Genomic DNA, 18,885 nt, shown 5'->3' with positions numbered 1-18,885 from the left:
TATATACCGGTAAACAGTAATTGGGCCGTCCGTCCGTACAAGGTTAACCTTAAACGACAAGTTGGGAGTTTTCTTAAGTTCTATCTGCAAAAATGGCTTCGTAATTTACACCTTAATTTCTCAATACAAAGTATATGGTCTTGGCAAGTAAGATTACTATTGCTTTCCTGTTTTTTAAGTTATTGACATTTTCAGCACTTTGAAAATAGATATGGTTAACCTTAATCGACAAGTTGGGTATATCTTAAGTTCTGTTTATAGTATTGCCTTCATAATTTCCACACTTATTTATCTTTACAAAGTTCAGGATATTGCCTAGTTATATACTTGCGCCATCTATTTTTTCCATTAATTTGCCTTTTGATCACTTTTAAAATAGGGCATCGTATTGTTAACCTATTTGGTAAGTTGGATTAATCTTTAATGTTTCCTAGTAACTGCGTTTATTTAATGATATTTTCTATATTTGGTAGATGGATACCTTCAATGGTCCTCTAGCTTTTGTGGATTAAGGGGTCACTATGGTCAAGGTCAATGCCATTGTAGTAAACAAATAATGTTAATAAACATAAAGCTCATACAGCCTTTTTATGCTCCCCAAAGAGTGAGCATATAGTCGCCTCTTTGTCCGTCCGTCCGCTGTTCTTATCCAGGACATAACTTTGAAACAATAAGCGATATCAACATGGAACTTTGAAGATAGACCTCATTGTGTAAAAGTGCATTGCTAAAGAACTATAACTCTGTCTTGCCTAATTTTTGAGTTATTGCCCTTTGTTTATTTTTACAGTTTGAACTTTGTCCGGGACATAACTCTTAAATTATAAGAGTTAGCAACATGATACTTTGTAGGTAGATAGGTCTCATTGGGTGTTAGTTATGTGCAAAAGAACCATAACTCTATCTAATCTAATTTTGGAGTTATTGTCCTTTGTTTATTATTAAACTTTGAACTTTGTCCGGGACATTACTCTAAATTTATAAGATATATCAACATGAAACTGTGTAGGTAGATAGATCTTATTGGGTAGTTGTGAAGTGCAAAAGAACCTCAATCTTGGCTTGCCTAATTCTGGAGTCATTGTCCTTTGTGCATTTGTACACTTTGAACATTGTCCCGGACATAACTTTAAACTATAAGAGATATCAACATGAAACGTTGTAGGTAGACTGATTATTTTGGGAAGAAGTGCAGGGCAAAACATTCATAACTCCATCTTGCCTCATTTTGGAGTTATTGCGCTTTATTTATTTTTACACTTTGAACTATAAGAGATATCAAAATGAAACTTTATAGGTAGATAGAACTAATTGAATAGAAGTGCAGTGCAAAAAGAGCCATAAGTCTACCTTGCCTAATTTTGGATTTATTGCCCTTTGGTAATTTTTTGACTTAGAATTTTTGTCCGAGACCTAGGTCTGAAACCACAAGAGGTTTGAAGGTAGATTGATCTCATTGAATAGAAGTACATCGCAAAGGAATCTTAACTCTGCCTTGCTCAATTTGGAGTTATGCCCTTTGTTCATTTTTACACTTTGAACAGGAAATAACTCTGAAACAAAGAGCTATACTTTTTGGTGTCCAAAACCTACTCGGGGAACATCATTCGGTTCAGCCGGTTGTTGTTTGATTTATGTTTTTCCCAGAAACTGTTTGGACAAGTTTAAACATGGGTCATCTGGGATATAAAGCTAGGCCCAAGAAACCGAACATAAAGACTATTGTTAACAGTTGTTAACACTAATATTTCAGTCCAAGTATCCTGGTAATTTGTCAGAAAGGTCGTTATATAATATAAATATAATAAACAAGATCAATAAGGAAATATAGGTTATCTTGGATCAAACGCTAGGTCACACAGCCAAAATATGGAGGGAGAAACTTGTAAACACTCTAGAGACTACTATCTCTTTCCAAATATCCTTGAAATTAATCATGAACGGTACTGGAAAGTGCAAGTCCTGGTACCGGCTTAGGCAGTATTAAACATTTAATATGAACTGGTTAAATTTTGAATTTTCAAACATTCCATTACCGTCCATGAACAAGATCAATCAAACAGAGCCTGCAACATTTTCAATTTTGTCGTTTTGTACTTTCTTTAGGGATTTTTTATTTTTCTCTATTTTATAATATTTTTATTAATTATTAAAGGTAACACATAACATTAAATCCAGGTATATAATAATGTCACAATTTAGTCTGTCCCACTCGAAATGAAAATGCGCTTTTGTCTGCTATGAAATAATAAAACGAGGTTGAATTATTAATATACCATTTCTTGTAAACAAAAGCATAAAAAATAGTCACACTCAAGTTTTCTTAGGATTCTGGGTGCCTTCTGGGTGCCCTGCTTTGGTGAATCGGAGGCTGCGTCCTGTGAACGTTGCCTTTACCTTGTTGATCTTAATCCTTGTTTTATTTAGATCAATTCTCTACCTCTCTTGTAAAAGGAAAATGTTGATTATTCCTTTACGAAGCGTAACAAATTGATCAATTTTAGGTAAAAGAGCTGTCATTTTAGTAATTTCAAATAATAATAAACAAGATATGTAAACTCGAAGTCTTCGCAAGTGAGTAACATCAAAGAATTGGCCGCTAGGTTTTATAAGAATGACCCGAAATGAATGAATAATTGATTTTTATTGCGCTTTTAAAGCTGATAAAATTAAATACTTATTTGTAATCTCAAACTATAACGAACCCTTATATATATATATATATATATATATATATATATATATATATATATATATATATATATATATATATATATATATATATATATATATATATATATATATATATAGCACACGGGTGCTGTCATTTGCGAGGGAATTAGTAAACATAGACCCCGTGAATACAGGCACACGAATGACGCAGAAGTGGATCTGTTTGCTATGTTCATCTTCCTTGCTAGATTTGCACGATTATTTATTTATCATGTATTTATTTTTGTTCGATTTATAACGTCAGATGAGGTGTTGTAAAAGTTGAAACGCACAATTGTTTTACTGGATGAACATTGCGTCCGATTTAGGAAGGGTAGGGTACTTTATTGTATCCTATTGGCAAAAGAGATGATACGATGCGACGCATTCTCAAAATTCTGATACCGCGAACACTTTATTAACCGGTACTTGGAAGAAAAAATGGTCATGTATAAAACCTATTTCTTTTGCAAAGAAGATGTCCTTACTTCAAGTTTAAATTATCCAAATACCTTGACACAACTCTTCCTTTTCTCGACAGTATTTTGCGTTAAATGCGATTTTGGATTCTAGAAACTGCGTACACCTGGCGTTTAAATGTTACGATAAATAAGAAAATGTCGATTAAACTGATAGTTTCAACCATCTGGAAGTTAATAAATTTCAATAATGTATTTTCAATCTTTGTTCTTTATCGTTTGTACGAAGTATTTACAGAAAATATAAATTATGATACTGCGTACACACTTAAAAAATCTAGATTCTGCGTACACTTTCTCCGAGACAGTCTGTGCTTCTTAATTGGATAAACTGGTCGCATACTCGAACTTAAAAAAGATACAACTTTTTTTAATACAAATTGATTATACATTTTTGAAAGATTCGAGGTGATTTACTTTTTTTCATAGATGCAAATTTATTTATGAAACTCGAACATGAACGTACGCCGATTTGGCGTTGAATTCTTCATCCAAACAATAATTATGATGGACGACATCGGCATGATGACCCTTAACGACATATGTAGTAAATTGGCTTTTTTTCTGAGTATCATCACAAACACATTAATTTAAGCCACACTATTCTGAACGAAAATATGAATGCTGTAGTGGATAATCGTTTAAAATTTCACATGATTTGAAACACAACGTACACAAAGAAAGTGCTAAACGTATTTCATTCAGGTATTAAAGTGACTGTTACAGAAACAAATCATTTAAAATAATTATCATGTTGATATATGGTTAAAGTTGCACGCCAGATAAGAAAACATATTTTGATAAAATCAAACCTGGGAAAAATGTACTAAGATTTTAGGAAAGGTATAAAGATTCAAAATTTTAGTAAAAATTTCATGTTATGTGGGATTAATGACTGACTAACGCAGCAATGGCTATTTTTGCATATTGTGACCTCTTTATAGTAATTTATCTAGGTTGTAAGTGCCATTGATAATGTGTAAATTGCATTCTTTTGGTAACTTTACAATTATATACTGTTACATACATTTTCAAAATTTCAAGAAAATTAACATGAATCTGGAGGTGTGCTGCTTTAAAGGTATAGGATTGAAAACAAATAAATAACATGGAAACATCTCATCATAATCGTATTTCCGTTCCTATACCATTGACAAATGCATTAAATATAAATTTCTACATTTGGCTCTTTTGTAATACATACAAACTTGTCAACGAAGACATTCATACTTGCGTGCAGAGGTATGACGCTTGTACAAGTATATGAAAAGAGCCACATGCCTACAGAGGTCACATTTGTAAAGGTAATCTTGACGATTTCGTCCTTCATGTTGTCTGAGAGAGTTTTCACTCAAAAATCGGCATACATTTAATTTCTTAAATGAGATATCAATTTTACCATATGAATATATACCGGTAAACAGTAATTGGGCCGTCCGTCCGTACAAGGTTAACCTAAAACGACAAGTTGGGAGTTTTCTTAAGTTCTATCTGCAAAAATGGCTTCGTAATTTACACCTTAATTTCTCAATACAAAGTATATGGTCTTGGCAAGTAAGATTACTATTGCTTTCCTGTTTTTTAAGTTATTGACATTTTCAGCACTTTGAAAATAGATATGGTTAACCTTAATCGACAAGTTGGGTATATCTTAAGTTCTGTTTATAGTATTGCCTTCATAATTTCCACACTTATTTATCTTTACAAAGTTCAGGATATTGCCTAGTTATATACTTGCGCCATCTATTTTTTCCATTAATTTGCCTTTTGATCACTTTTAAAATAGGGCATTGTATTGTTAACCTATTTGGTAAGTTGGATTAATCTTTAATGTTTCCTAGTAACTGCGTTTATTTAATGATATTTTCTATATTTGGTAGATGGATACCTTCAATGGTCCTCTAGCTTTTGTGGATTAAGGGGTCACTAGGGTCAAGGTCAATGCCATTGTAGTAAACAAATAATGTTAATAAACATAAAGCTCATACAGCCTTTTTATGCTCCCCAAAGAGTGAGCATATAGTCGCCTCTTTGTCCGTCCGTCCGCTGTTCTTATCCAGGACATAACTTTGAAACAATAAGCGATATCAACATGGAACTTTGAAGATAGACCTCATTGTGTAAAAGTGCATTGCTAAAGAACTATAACTCTGTCTTGCCTAATTTTTGAGTTATTGCCCTTTGTTTATTTTTACAGTTTGAACTTTGTCCGGGACATAACTCTTAAATTATAAGAGTTATCAACATGATACTTTGTAGGTAGATAGGTCTCATTGGGTGTTAGTTATGTGCAAAAGAACCATAACTCTATCTAATCTAATTTTGGAGTTATTGTCCTTTGTTTATTATTAAACTTTGAACTTTGTCCGGGACATTACTCTAAATTTATAAGATATATCAACATGAAACTGTGTAGGTAGATAGATCTTATTGGGTAGTTGTGAAGTGCAAAAGAACCTCAATCTTGGCTTGCCTAATTCTGGAGTCATTGTCCTTTGTGCATTTGTACACTTTGAACATTGTCCCGGACATAACTTTAAACTATAAGAGATATCAACATGAAACGTTGTAGGTAGACTGATTATTTTGGGAAGAAGTGCAGGGCAAAACATTCATAACTCCATCTTGCCTCATTTTGGAGTTATTGCGCTTTATTTATTTTACACTTTGAACTATAAGAGATATCAAAATGAAACTTTATAGGTAGATAGAACTAATTGAATAGACGTGCAGTGCAAAAGAGCCATAAGTCTACCTTGCCTAATTTTGGAGTTATTGCCCTTTGGTAATTTTTTGACTTAGAATTTTTGTCCGAGACCTAGGTCTGAAACCACAAGAGGTTTGAAGGTAGATTGATCTCATTGAATAGAAGTACATCGCAAAGGAATCTTAACTCTGCCTTGCTCAATTTGGAGTTATGCCCTTTGTTCATTTTTACACTTTGAACAGGACATAACTCTGAAACAAAGAGCTATACTTTTTGGTGTCCAAAACCTACTCGGGGAACATCATTCGGTTCAGCCGGTTGTTGTTTGATTTATGTCTTTCATGTCTAATACGGACAGTTGGCTAATCTTTCATTTGATTTAGTTAGGGGTCATTTAGGTCAATGTTAAGGTAAATAATGTTAAAATGTATTTTTAAATTTTTCCATGTGCTACCTTGATCTATTAAATAATATCTTAAATTTAGTAGGAACATAAAAAGAAAAATTACCTTTCTTTAGTTGGATAGAGTTTGGTTCAGCTGGATTAGGGTCATCAGTACTAAAAATAGATTTCTACACTGTAGGGGTCGTGGACGGTAGTTTGCACTTACCAGTACCGTCCATGAATAGGCTCAATCAAACCGAGCCTGCAACATTTTCAATTCTGCTGTGTTTGGCTTTCTTTTGGGATCCTTATTTCTCACTTTCTATGTTACTACTTATTCGGGAATACATATATAATACCGGAACCAATATATTTTACTGTTGATAAAGTTTATAAAAATAGTTCATAAGATATAGATTTATACCCTTAAATGTAACGGTTAAAGTGAGTAAATTACGAGTATGACAGGACAATGCGCCTAAAATGAAGCTTTCTATTTATTATAGCTATACATGCTAAATAACGAAATGATTGTTGGGCCTTAAAGTGTTCGACGATAAACAATGTGATACTCACCCCTTTCTCCGACTTGACGTAATTCCTATCTATCATGTGAGGATGTAACCAAACTAGCTTGCATACGACTAGTGCCTTTACTCAAGTGCCGACATGTGGTAAGAAAAGCACTAAATAACCTCTAAAACTTTTTAAGTCGTTTTATGACCGTTACATACACTGTCAATGTGTCATAAGTGGAGAGATGAGACAAGTCATAAAATAAAATATATATGGTTAAGTGTTTGTCAATTAAGTGCATTTATAGATGAAAACGTAGGAACACCTTTCTTATTTGAGCACTAAACTTTGTTAATAACAGTCTCCAATAAGAATAATAGTTTTGGTTTTACAATATTAGCTCTGCGAAATAATTGAAACGCGTGTCTAAAATATATGTGGCAGTAGGACAATTTGTAGGTGAAGGTGTCATAATTCATTGTAGATTCGATATGTCGAGGATTAAAATATTTAAATATGTCGAATAGAATGAAAATGCAAAGAACTTCAAAAATGAATGAAAAACATAAAAAAATATTCCATTCACAGAAATCTATCTAATTAGTTGTTTTGTATTTAAACGTTAAATACATATAAGCCAATGAAAACTTGTTTTGTTTGGAGTCCTCCTGGGCTCCTTGCCGCTGGCTCTAGTTGCTGGATCGTGTTTGGGTTGCGTTCATTGAACGCCGCCTTTCCTTGTTGATCTTGTTTATCATATTTTGTTATTTGTCCTTTCACACAAAGGTTTGCCTTCATTTATTTCATCTATCATGAAATCTACTAATTAAAAAGTATAATGATACTTACTCTAAAAAAGGATGATGATACTAATTCGACTGATATAGACTGATAGGCGTAAAGGTACTAAATTTCACACTGTCACCGAGTGTCTTTCTTTCAGATGCCCCTGATGTAAATATAAGTCTGTCAACGACAAGTGTAAAAGAACGAGAAAGTCTTACATTATTATGTAATGGACATGGTGTACCATCTAGTTACATCTACACAAGCTTAATTCAAAGCTCGAACAATGTTGTTATACCAAATAACAATACAGCAGTAGAAAATACAAAGAAGAATAGCTCTCTTTATTTTAAATCACTCCGACTTGACGATACAGGGACATACACATGTACATTAAACAATGGAATATATAACCTATCAGGAATACTTGACCAAAGTGGCAGGAGAGCAATCATTGTTCAAGGTAAATTCAAGATATTTTAACGTCAATAAATTAAAAACTCCTTTAATTTATTCAGTAAACATACTAACTCCCCATATCATAGTGTGTGTATGTGTGCACGTGCATGCACGCATGTTTGTACACGGACGAGTGTGTAGGGCAGTAGGAGGGTGAACAGGTGTCACGCTATCCCTCCTTATCAAAGTCTGTTTATACATGTACTGTGTTTATTGCACATTTGTGTTTCGGAAATGTTTGCCATGGAAAGACGCTGGTTGCTTTTGAGAGTCCCTGGTTGCTAAAGAGGTCTATATTTGCCATGTAAAGTCAATAGTTCCTATGTAAGTCACTAATCGAGGTTAGATAATCTTGGACAGTTGATTTGTTCTTTCTGTATATAAAATGTAAGAATTTTCGTAAAAAAACAACAAAAAACAAAAACCAGAATATTTACGAGACAACCGTGGCGAAACCATTTGCATGATGTACGAGTTTGGAGGGTCTTCTTTTCAGTAATATAATGCTTTAAGGCATAACCAATGGAAAACGTCCAGGAGATTTCTGAGTAACATTGTCGTTTTCTTGTTCTTTCTGTTAATAAACTGTAACAATTACAAGTTAGTTTAGGTTAGTTGATATCAAATTCATAGCTGTTCATAAACTGAAGAAAAAAGTACGTCACTCAGTCAAAATCTATGTCAGCTAATATCAAAGTTCAATTTGACATCTAAAACTGTAAACATCGTCCACATTTCATAGGTTTACATTAAACGACAAGAAATAAGGTCACTAAGTGAAAATCTATGTTGGCTTAAATCAAAGTTTAATTAACATCTTAATCTAAAATACATAGTTCAAAGGACAAGAATGTAGGTCACATCATCGAAATAAAAGTCATCTGGTATCAAAGTTCATTTTAACATCTTTATTCCATGTATTCCAGTGTTTTACTGTTATATAATGATATTCTGATAAACCACTAGTCAAAATTATAAAATATAATTTTTACTGTAGCTTGACTATATCTGAATGCGGATAAAAGAATATCGTAACAAAATAGCATAACAGGCAAAAATGCCATCATACGTAATTTTGAATTGTTACAAATAAGATAAATTTAACATAAGTATATTTCAAAATTGATGATGTGACGTCATGATGTGACGACGTCATAAAAGAGAGTGTGCGATGTTGACTTAATCACTAAAAAATACAAAAAAAATCACTTCAAAAATGAAATAGAAAGAAACTTCATTTTTTTCTCTTGAATACAAGCTTTTGTATTTTAAAATATTGCATATCTCAGTGAAATATGTTTTAATCTTACATGTAAAACAAATAAATATCCTCTATTAAACTGTGCAAATAGTCTTATTTTTTATGCTCCCCAAAAAATTTCGGGGGAACATATAGTCGCTGCAGTCCGTCAGTCCGTCCGTACTTACGTACGTACGTTCCAAATTCATGTCGGCCCATTATATCGTTTCCTGAAGTCGGATTTTACAAAAATTGCGCAGAAATCATCACCATAATAAGACGACATGAAGCGCGCAACATTTTGGTCGCTACCTTGAAGGTCAAGGTCACAGCATGACCTTGCAGCAAAATCGTATCCAGCCCATAATTTCGTTATTTGTAGTCGGATTTTGCAACTATTTCTCAGAAATGAACAACCTATTGAAACGACGTGTCACGCGCAAATTTGGGGCGCTTCCTTGAAGGTCAAGGTAACAGCATGACCTTTAAGTAAATTCCTGTCCGGCCCATAACTTCGTTATTTAAAGTCGGATTTTTTTAACTATGTCACATAAATGACCACCATATTAAGACGACATGTCGCGCGCATCATTTGGGTCGCTACCTTGAAGGTCAAGGTCACAGCCTGACTTTGCAGCAAAATCGTGTCCGGCCCATAACATCGTTATATGAAGTCGGATTTTACAACAATTTCACTGAAATGATCACCATATTGACTAACACGCGCAACATTTGGTTCGCTACTTTGAAGGTCAAGGTCACACCATGACCTTGCAGCAAAATCGTGTCCAGCCCATAACTTTGTTATTTGAAGTCGGATTTTACAACTATTTCACAAAATTGATCACCATATTGAGATGACGTGTCGCGCGCAACATTTTGGTTGATTTTTCACTTTGAACTTGTCTGTGACACTACAAGAGGTATACCTCCATGTGTCAAAAACCTATTCGGGGAACATCAACCGGTTGAACCGGCTCTTGTTTTGATTTATATCTAAAACTATGCACATGCTCTAAATTTCATGGCTATTTATCGAAGGACAAGAAGTAGGTCACACCTTTGGTAAAGGACCTGTAGATGATATTATATACTAAAAAGCAAATCGCGTGCCCCTTCAGACAAGAAAATTATAAAAGTTTTTACTATATGTCTATAATGAATATTAATGACTCATCCCTTTTATGCGGGCAAGGAGACATTTTGAACCTAGTGCTATAATTTTAACAACTTTGAGAGATGTCTACAACACAATGTTTTATTCTAATTATCTAACTTCTAGTCTTTGTCAATTTAGAGTAGAAGATTTTTTTAAAGTTTAAACTGTATACATACCAGTAAAAATATAAACACCAGGGTTAAGCCAATTTTATAGGGTATATTTTGTCTCCGGTCCATAACTTTTTCATAGATAAAATGATTTTGAAAATATTTGGCACAAAAAGTCACTATTATAATACAATGTGTCATGCACAACACCTGCATCCCTACCCAAATGCAAAGGTCACACTTAGAGGTCAAAAATTAACATAGTCTGTAATAGGATATATTTTGTGTCTGAACAGTGATTCATAATTTTTTCATAGATCAAAGGATTTTGAAATACTTGGCACAAATAGTCACTATATTAAGACGATGTATCATCCACAAAACCTGCACCCCTACCTCCACGCTTAGAGTTAAAAAATTAACATAGTTTGTTATAGGGTATATTTTGTGTCAGATCTGGAACTTCTTCATAGTTCAAGGGATTCTAAAATGACTTGGCACAAATAGTCACAGTAATATGACAATATGTCAAATACAACATCTGCGCCCCTTTCTCTAAGGTCAAGGTCATACTCGGAGGTCAAAGTTTGATATGATAGATTTTTAAATTTCGTCAAATGTTAACAGAGTCTGTTATATTGTATATCTTTGTCCCGTCCATGACTTCTTCATAGATCAAGGGATTTTGAAGATACTTGGCACATATAGTAACCATGATAAGATAATATGTCATGCGTAACACCTGTCTCCCTACCCACAATGTCAAAGTCACACTTAAAGATTTACATAGTCTGTAATATGATATATTTTGTGTCCACTCCATAACTTTTTCAAATATCAAGTGATTTTAAAAATACTTTGCACAAATAATCACAATAATAAGACGATATGTCAAGCACAAGGTCACACTTACAGGTCAAAGATTAACATAGGCTCTTATAGAGTATATTTTGTGTCCAAACTATAACTAATTTTAGTTAAAGGGATTTTGAAAATACTTGGCACAAATAGTAACAATAATAAGACGATGTGCCATGCATAACACCTGCACCCCTACCTCAAAGGTCAAGGTCATACTCGGAGGTCTAAGTTTAATGTGATAGATTTTTAAATTTCGTGTATCATTTTATTTCTATAATAAATTTATTCTTGTATGTGAAGATCTAGCATTGATCATAATTTTGGACTGAAAGTCCTGAGATCCCTACCTCAATCTTTTTAAATAGCAAAATTCTATGCTTCATATAAAGCTTCCCTGAGGAGGAGACGTTGGTTATTCTGTGACAAATTCTTCTTATGCCATTTCTTGGTTTACTTTACCTTTAAGTGACCGTATGTCCATCTTTGTGTAATAGTGATATCATAGGTTTTTAAAAAAAAATTACATTTCCCCTTTGTTGTTTTAATTTAATTTTATTTATTTTTTTATATTGTATTTTTACTTTGCAAAATAATATTTTACCCTCGTAACGCATGAAGCATTCTATGTTCAATTGAATAAAAGTTCAAAGTTCAAATCTTTTTTTGCAAATCGGCAAATCCTTGCCTTTGGCAATACATACAAAACATATACATACATAGATCTTGAAATATAGCACACATAACTACAAGATACATTTATAAACATTTCAAATATCAGTATTTGTTTTTAAATTAACAAATAACAAAGTAGTTTTAATAATATGTCATTAATTTCGTCTATTTATCATTTGTTCCATGGCATTAGATCGTAAATCAAAAGCTTTGTCCAAGAACTTACTTATCAGTAATAATCTATGTTAATTATTAGATGACATTATATAATAAAATTTATTCAGTGTAGGAAAAGATGCATTACGAATAAAAAGTTTTCTTAGTTCTGAATAAAATGGACAACAAAGCAGGAAGTGATATTCTGATTCTATCATGTTTTGAGTACAAAGTTTACATATTCTCTCATTTCTGTTTAAACCTATATATCTGCCAGTTTCAATTTCTTAAGAATGGGAACCAAGTCTGAAACATGTCAAATGTTTTCTTAACTTGTCATTTTGGATTACATTTAGATATTCCTCAAATCAAAAATTTGACTTGAAATTCCTAAAATAAAAGAGTTTTGGCATGTTATTTATTTGCTCGTGCCAATTATGTATAAATTGATCTCTAAGGCGTTGTTTAAAAATTAAGCTAAAATCAGAAATAACATCATAGTTATCTAACAAATATGAAAATCCTAATTCATTGATAATAGTATGAGCTTGCCTAGCAGCATTTATTATTTCCATTAACACATTGATCTTAATACATGCTATACATACGCGAATGCTGATTATTAACAATTTTATTCCAAAACTTTAAAGATCTTTCATTACATAAAATTGACAAAGGAAATTTACCAAGTTCTCCGTAGACAGCACAATTAGGAGTTTGTTTTTTCACACCAAGTACATATTTATAAAATTTTATTTGCAGTTTATCAATATCTTTATATTTGTAAATTCCCCATACATCTGAACCATATAACAGAATTGGAGTTATCAGACTATCAAAAAGGTGCAGTTTAGTTTTAACATATAGCTTTATCCTGTCAAAAATACCCAATAGACTGTTATAAGCTCTAAGGCCTTGCTATGCAAGAGTCTTAGTTGCTTCAGAAAAGCTACCCGTATAAGAAAATTTTACACCTAAATATGAAAAATTTTCAACAATATCTACAAACTGACCCTCAATGTTTATACTAAAATTATGTACAGATTTCCTTCTTTCAAAAACACAAGCTTTAGTTTTATTTACATTAATTTTAAGCCCCCATTTAGACGAATAACTATATACATTATCAACTTGAGCTTGCAAGCTCTCTGGACTTGTAGTGAAAAGCACAATATCGTCTGCAAAAAGTAGCAGATATTTAGACAAGAGTTCTAGGTCGCTATTCGAAATTTTGTTAATATCTATATATTTTTCAATATCATTTAAAAAAGAATAAATAGCAGGGGAGATTATGGCTCTCCTTGCTTTAATCCAAGAGTTACGTCGAAAAATTCGGACATATTCATAAAAGCATTAATTTTTACACATGCCACTACAGACGAATAAATTGCCTTTAGCATATTTATCATTTTACAACTAATGCCAGTATCTAACAACTTAATCCATAACGCATCTCTTATAACTGTGTCAAAAGCTTTTTCATAATCAATGAAAATACAGTAGAGTTTAGAATATTTTGCTAAAACTTTCTGAATTATGGAATGAAGAATAAAAATAGCATCAGAGGTTGATCTCGAATCTCTAAAACCAAACTGAATATCGCTGAAAATTCTTTCTGATTCACACCATTTATTAATTCTATTGCGCAATATTAACGAGAAAATTTTTGCCATACAATTTACCAAAGTGATGCCCCTGTAGTTCGAGGGATTATCATGATCACCTTTTTTATGTATCAATTATCCCCTTACACCATGAATCAGGATAAACACCTGTTTCGAATATTTTATTAAAGATAACACAAAGATATTTATTTATAAACTAATTAGCATCAATGAAAAAATCCGCCACTATATTTTGATAATCCGCACTTTTATTTCTATTCAACGATGAAATTGTTTTAGATATAATACCACTTACTATAAATGAACATATACGTTGCGTACATCTATTGTTAAATTTGCCTCATTAAATATATATGTACATATGTCATATTCATAAATAAAGTTAACTTGTTTGTTTTAAAGATCAATTGGGTTAATTTGGTTAATTTTGTTTATGACATGTTTTTCTAGTAGACAATGACATTATATTTTGATTTTATAATTGAATAATAATAATGTTCATAGTAGCCGGACTACTTTTTTTGGGGCGTCCGTGGCCGAGTGGTTAAGGTCGTTGACTTCAAACCACTTACCCCTCACCGCTGTGGGTTCAAATCCCGACAGGGACTTTGGATTCTTTCATGTGAGGAAGCTATCCAGCTAGCTTACGCAACGTCGGTGGTTCTACTCGGGTGCCCGTTCGTGCCTGAAATAATGCACGGAAGGGCACCTGAGGTCTTCCTCCACCAGTAAAGCTGGAACGTCGCGATATGACCTATACTGTGTCGATGTGACGTTAAACTCAAAACAAACGGACTACTTTTAAATGCAGATGAAAAGATAGCATTATGAAATATGGTCAGAAATACATTCTGTCATAAAATCAAATGTGTTTGATTACAAGAAGCACATGGAAACCAGCACACATCATTTTATAAGTGTTATAGAATTCGTGAAGTTTAAAAGAATTATTTTTCAACAAGAGCAACGTGACGTCATTATTTCATGACATCATATATAAGTGCGCATGTCGTTATGCCTAAACATATGTAAAAATCGCGGAAAACCACCAAAAACCACGGAATAGATATAAAAAATATGTCCCTTTGGAAAATGAAACTGTTCCATTTGATAATCACTCAGTGAAAGATATTTCGGTCTTACTTAATAAACATATACGTATCCTCTATGTAATTGATTTCTACACGGAGAAGCGATACAACTTAATATTATATAGCGCAGAGCCTGTATGTTGACTTTTAAAGCAAAAATAAAAAAGGATTTTATTCATATTTTCAATTCTTATAATGTTTTATTTTTATGCAATACCGAAATAATATCTCACATACAGTAACGCCACAGATTTGATCATTATCATTTATAAATATTTTGACAAAACGGCGCCAATCCGTTATAAGCGTAATGACGTCATCCTAAGTATACAACTCATTCATAAACGCTAACGTCATTTTAAACAAATTGCGCACTTATATATAAACACAATACAATCCATTCTTAGACGTTAGTTTTTATTGATAAGATAACCTTTTTTCTTATTTTTTTCTTTTGTTTAAGAATTTATATATCTTAGCAACAATGGGTGCCAAATCAAACAGCGTTATACGAAAGTCGGCAACGTAAGATATTTCCGCTTGAAAAAAAATAACACAAGTTATTGTCTTTATTTTATCCTGTTAGAATCGAAATAATGTCGGTCTGAGCGGTGTTTACCGTCTATTTAATACCGGGTTCGTCGTTTTGATGCGAAAAAATAACCAGTCAGGCCTACGACCTTCGTGGTCAATTCCTACGCATCAAAACTCCAACTGGTGTTAAATAAGTCGATAAACACCCCTAAGACCGATATTATTTTTTAAATAAATCACAACTACAATTATCATAATAAGGAAGTAGAATTCCGCTGAGCGACCTTTGATTATCAACACCCGCTAGTCATATAGCAATTGCTTTGCTTGGTACATTTGCACAGTCCGAGTTTGTGATGTGTTTAAAATTTGATTTAACAATTAAAAAACGTTTTGTACTTGAATATGTCTTGTGTAGGTCATGAACCTGACGTCCAAGAAATCGTCTATGAATGCAAATTCCATAAAAAAAAACTACATTTGCGATAATTTAATAAAATTAACGTTTAATATGCCCTACCTTTTCTTTACAAGTTTATATGTTATTATCATGTGTTCTTACTCATCAATGATTTTTTCTTGATGTCCTTCTGCATATTTTTTCGTTACTGGAAGTACTTGCAAATAATGCGTCTTATAATTATTGTATTTATGGATGATTTTGATGCAATACTTTCTTAGTACTATTTCTTTAAATTACAACATTATTTAACATTATAGACAGTTAAAATATAAAACATGCAAAGAAAATATATACAAATCACCAAGTCCGGACTATAGAACATGAATTAAATAATAAAGACTAGATTTAGTACATCATTATCATTTATAATCTTTACCCAGCAGTAATAATATACGGAAGCGTCCTGTTGCCATTTCATATTAATCTAGGACTTTTAAACCCCTACATAGGTGATTAAAAAAACATAACTCCTACGCAAGACTTCAAAACTCCAACGTAGGATTTTGAAAAATCCTGCGTAGGAGATGAAAAATCCTAATTAGGAATTTTAAATTCCTACGAAGGACTAAATAACTCCTACGTGGAACTTTGAAACTGCTGCTTCATTATATAAGGGGCACTACTCGGTGCGATGACCGATGTTTCTACGTTCGAGTTGTAAATTCCTAATTAAGTTTTAAATCTCCTACGTAGAAGTTTTCAAAGTCCTACGTAGCAATTTCAAACTCCTAATTAATTAGGACTTCTTATCTTCTACGTTGGAGTTTAAAGTCCTGCGTAGATGGTTGTGGTGTTGGTATTGGTAGTTTTCACTCCGGATGACGGCAGTTAGCTTCTTGAATTAACCAGAGCACAGTTCAGACACCGCACATTTCCTGGATAAGCTGTCAATCTGTTTGCAAGTATGTTTGGCTTCAATTTTGCAAGGAACTGAAACGTCTCATGCAAGGCCAGAGGTCCAATCGAATGACCGTAGACAAGATTTCATGATCAATCACAACGAAAGTGACCTGCACCGTCCGGGAATCGAACTCCGGTCGCCCGATTCAAAAACCAGCGCTCTACCTATTGAGCTAACACGTAGAAGTTTAAAACTCTCTAATTTGGCTTTTTATCTCCTACCTAGGAATGACAAAATTCTGTGTAGGAGTTTTAAAATCCTAATTAGGCTTTTGCATGTCCATCATAGGAGTTATAAACTCCTGATTTTGATTTATTTTTAAAGAACATTATGAATTGGCACTTGGGCGCTTCCGTAATAATATGCATTGACGGGAATGTAAATTAAAATACCAATTTTAACAGTAAATTTGTTTATCATTATAATTTGACTTACAGTTTCCCCGAAGATACTTAGAGATGATCTTCGATTTACTGGTTCAACGGGAGACGCAATAAATATTGAAATCCCAATTTACAGTAATCCTGTATTTGACACTATAGAAATAATAAGATATGATGGTCAGTCTATTTCTAGTGATATGTATACTGTCATGGATGAGTCTGTAGGGACACAATTTTATGGAAAAGATGTAACACTGCAAGGGAATGTAATTTATCTCACGTTGAATGATGCAAGGGAAGAAGATTTCGGAAATTATTCATTCAAAATCACAAATGTTATTGATACAACACAGACGTTTGTTAATGTGATAGCAGAAGGTAAGCAGAAATGATTCATTTACAAACATTATCACTCACCTTTATGGCCTGATTAATTATTGTATATATTGCATGTATTACATTGTATTTCTAAACCACCTTTATATTCCAATCAATAAGATTATAATACTGTATTCCTAGAAAAGATTTCGCGCATTTTAAGTTAGCGCTTTTCGCGGTAGGCATAATTACGCGAATCTTTATAGCCGCGAGTATGTCACTTATAACAAATCCGCGAACATTTCTAGCTTCAACGAAATAAAAACAAAAATGTTCTTATATTTATTTAATTATAATCTACTTACACAATAACATATAAACACAGGTGCTATAGAAATTAATATGTAAAGTTCATCACCTTACTAAACCACCACATGTTTTAGCTTGTAATCCATATTTACATTTCAATATAGCTATAATGCACATAACAAAACAAAAAAAAAACATGTCAATTATCAGTAATTATCACGCTTATTCACATTATTTGCTAGGCACAGTGTATACAAAGCATTTACAGTTTGCGTACATTAAATGACTTGGATCTTATTTGCTTGGAGAAGTTGTAATCCTTTGTTTAAAGTACAATAGCTACATTGATAAACAGATGTTATGTTGTTACAATGAAAGCGATGTACAGTCCAATACTGTTAAAGTAGCACAACATAACCGTTATATAAATCCAGACGTCTGGACTTGGGGAAAAAACAAAAAAACAAAACCGGGAAATTTCCTGCTACCTTTGAGTAATACACTTGTTCTAGTTTATAGACTTTAAGGTCAATCATGAATTGCTGAATTATTTATGTGACATTCATAAATGGAAAATCAAATACATGTAGGTTTATACTGTAGCCTAAAAAAGCTGTAATTTAGGCCGTAGCGACTTAATATTCGCTGAATTCGCGGTTACTACAAATTCGCGAAAGTTTGTCTCCGCGAAAATGCCGACGTTGTGAAAAACGCGAAAGATTGTATCCGCGAACATTTCTAGGAATACAGTATTATTGATTGTTGTTGGTATGCAAACTTTGTTGTAATTAATGCTTAGGGGTACCAAACAGGGGCGTAACTGGGCGTTCTCCTGTACGCCCGTGCGTACAAATCAATCCTGTATTCCGAAAAATCACATGCGCTAAAAGTTCTAAAAAAGTGATAAAAACAGAGGGGGTAGAGTGGTCTGGGCAGCATATATTCATATAGGCCTACTAATTTTTCTATCATTATATAAAAAAATCATATTAACATTTTAGTGGTCATGTCTTTTCGGA

General features: G+C 32.9%; 1 protein-coding gene across 1 annotated transcript in view; it reads left to right on the top strand.

The window, feature by feature from the left end:
* LOC132715032 (hemicentin-1-like) overlaps positions 1-18,885 on the top strand; it is a 38,312-nt gene that overhangs the window by 10,687 nt on the left and 8,740 nt on the right. Inside the window, exons 5-6 of the mRNA XM_060698004.1 lie at positions 7,743-8,048; positions 17,294-17,617. Of these exons, the coding sequence (XP_060553987.1) occupies positions 7,743-8,048; positions 17,294-17,617 (630 nt within the window). The remainder of the gene's footprint in view (positions 1-7,742; positions 8,049-17,293; positions 17,618-18,885) is intronic.

The sequence above is a fragment of the Ruditapes philippinarum genome, unplaced genomic scaffold (genome assembly GCF_026571515.1).
Source record: "Ruditapes philippinarum isolate M1 unplaced genomic scaffold, ASM2657151v2 ctg3026_1_1_1_1, whole genome shotgun sequence".
NCBI lineage: Eukaryota > Metazoa > Mollusca > Bivalvia > Venerida > Veneridae > Ruditapes > Ruditapes philippinarum.
Note: the sequence above shows the minus strand (reverse complement) of the source record. Positions and strands in the feature narration are given on the sequence as shown.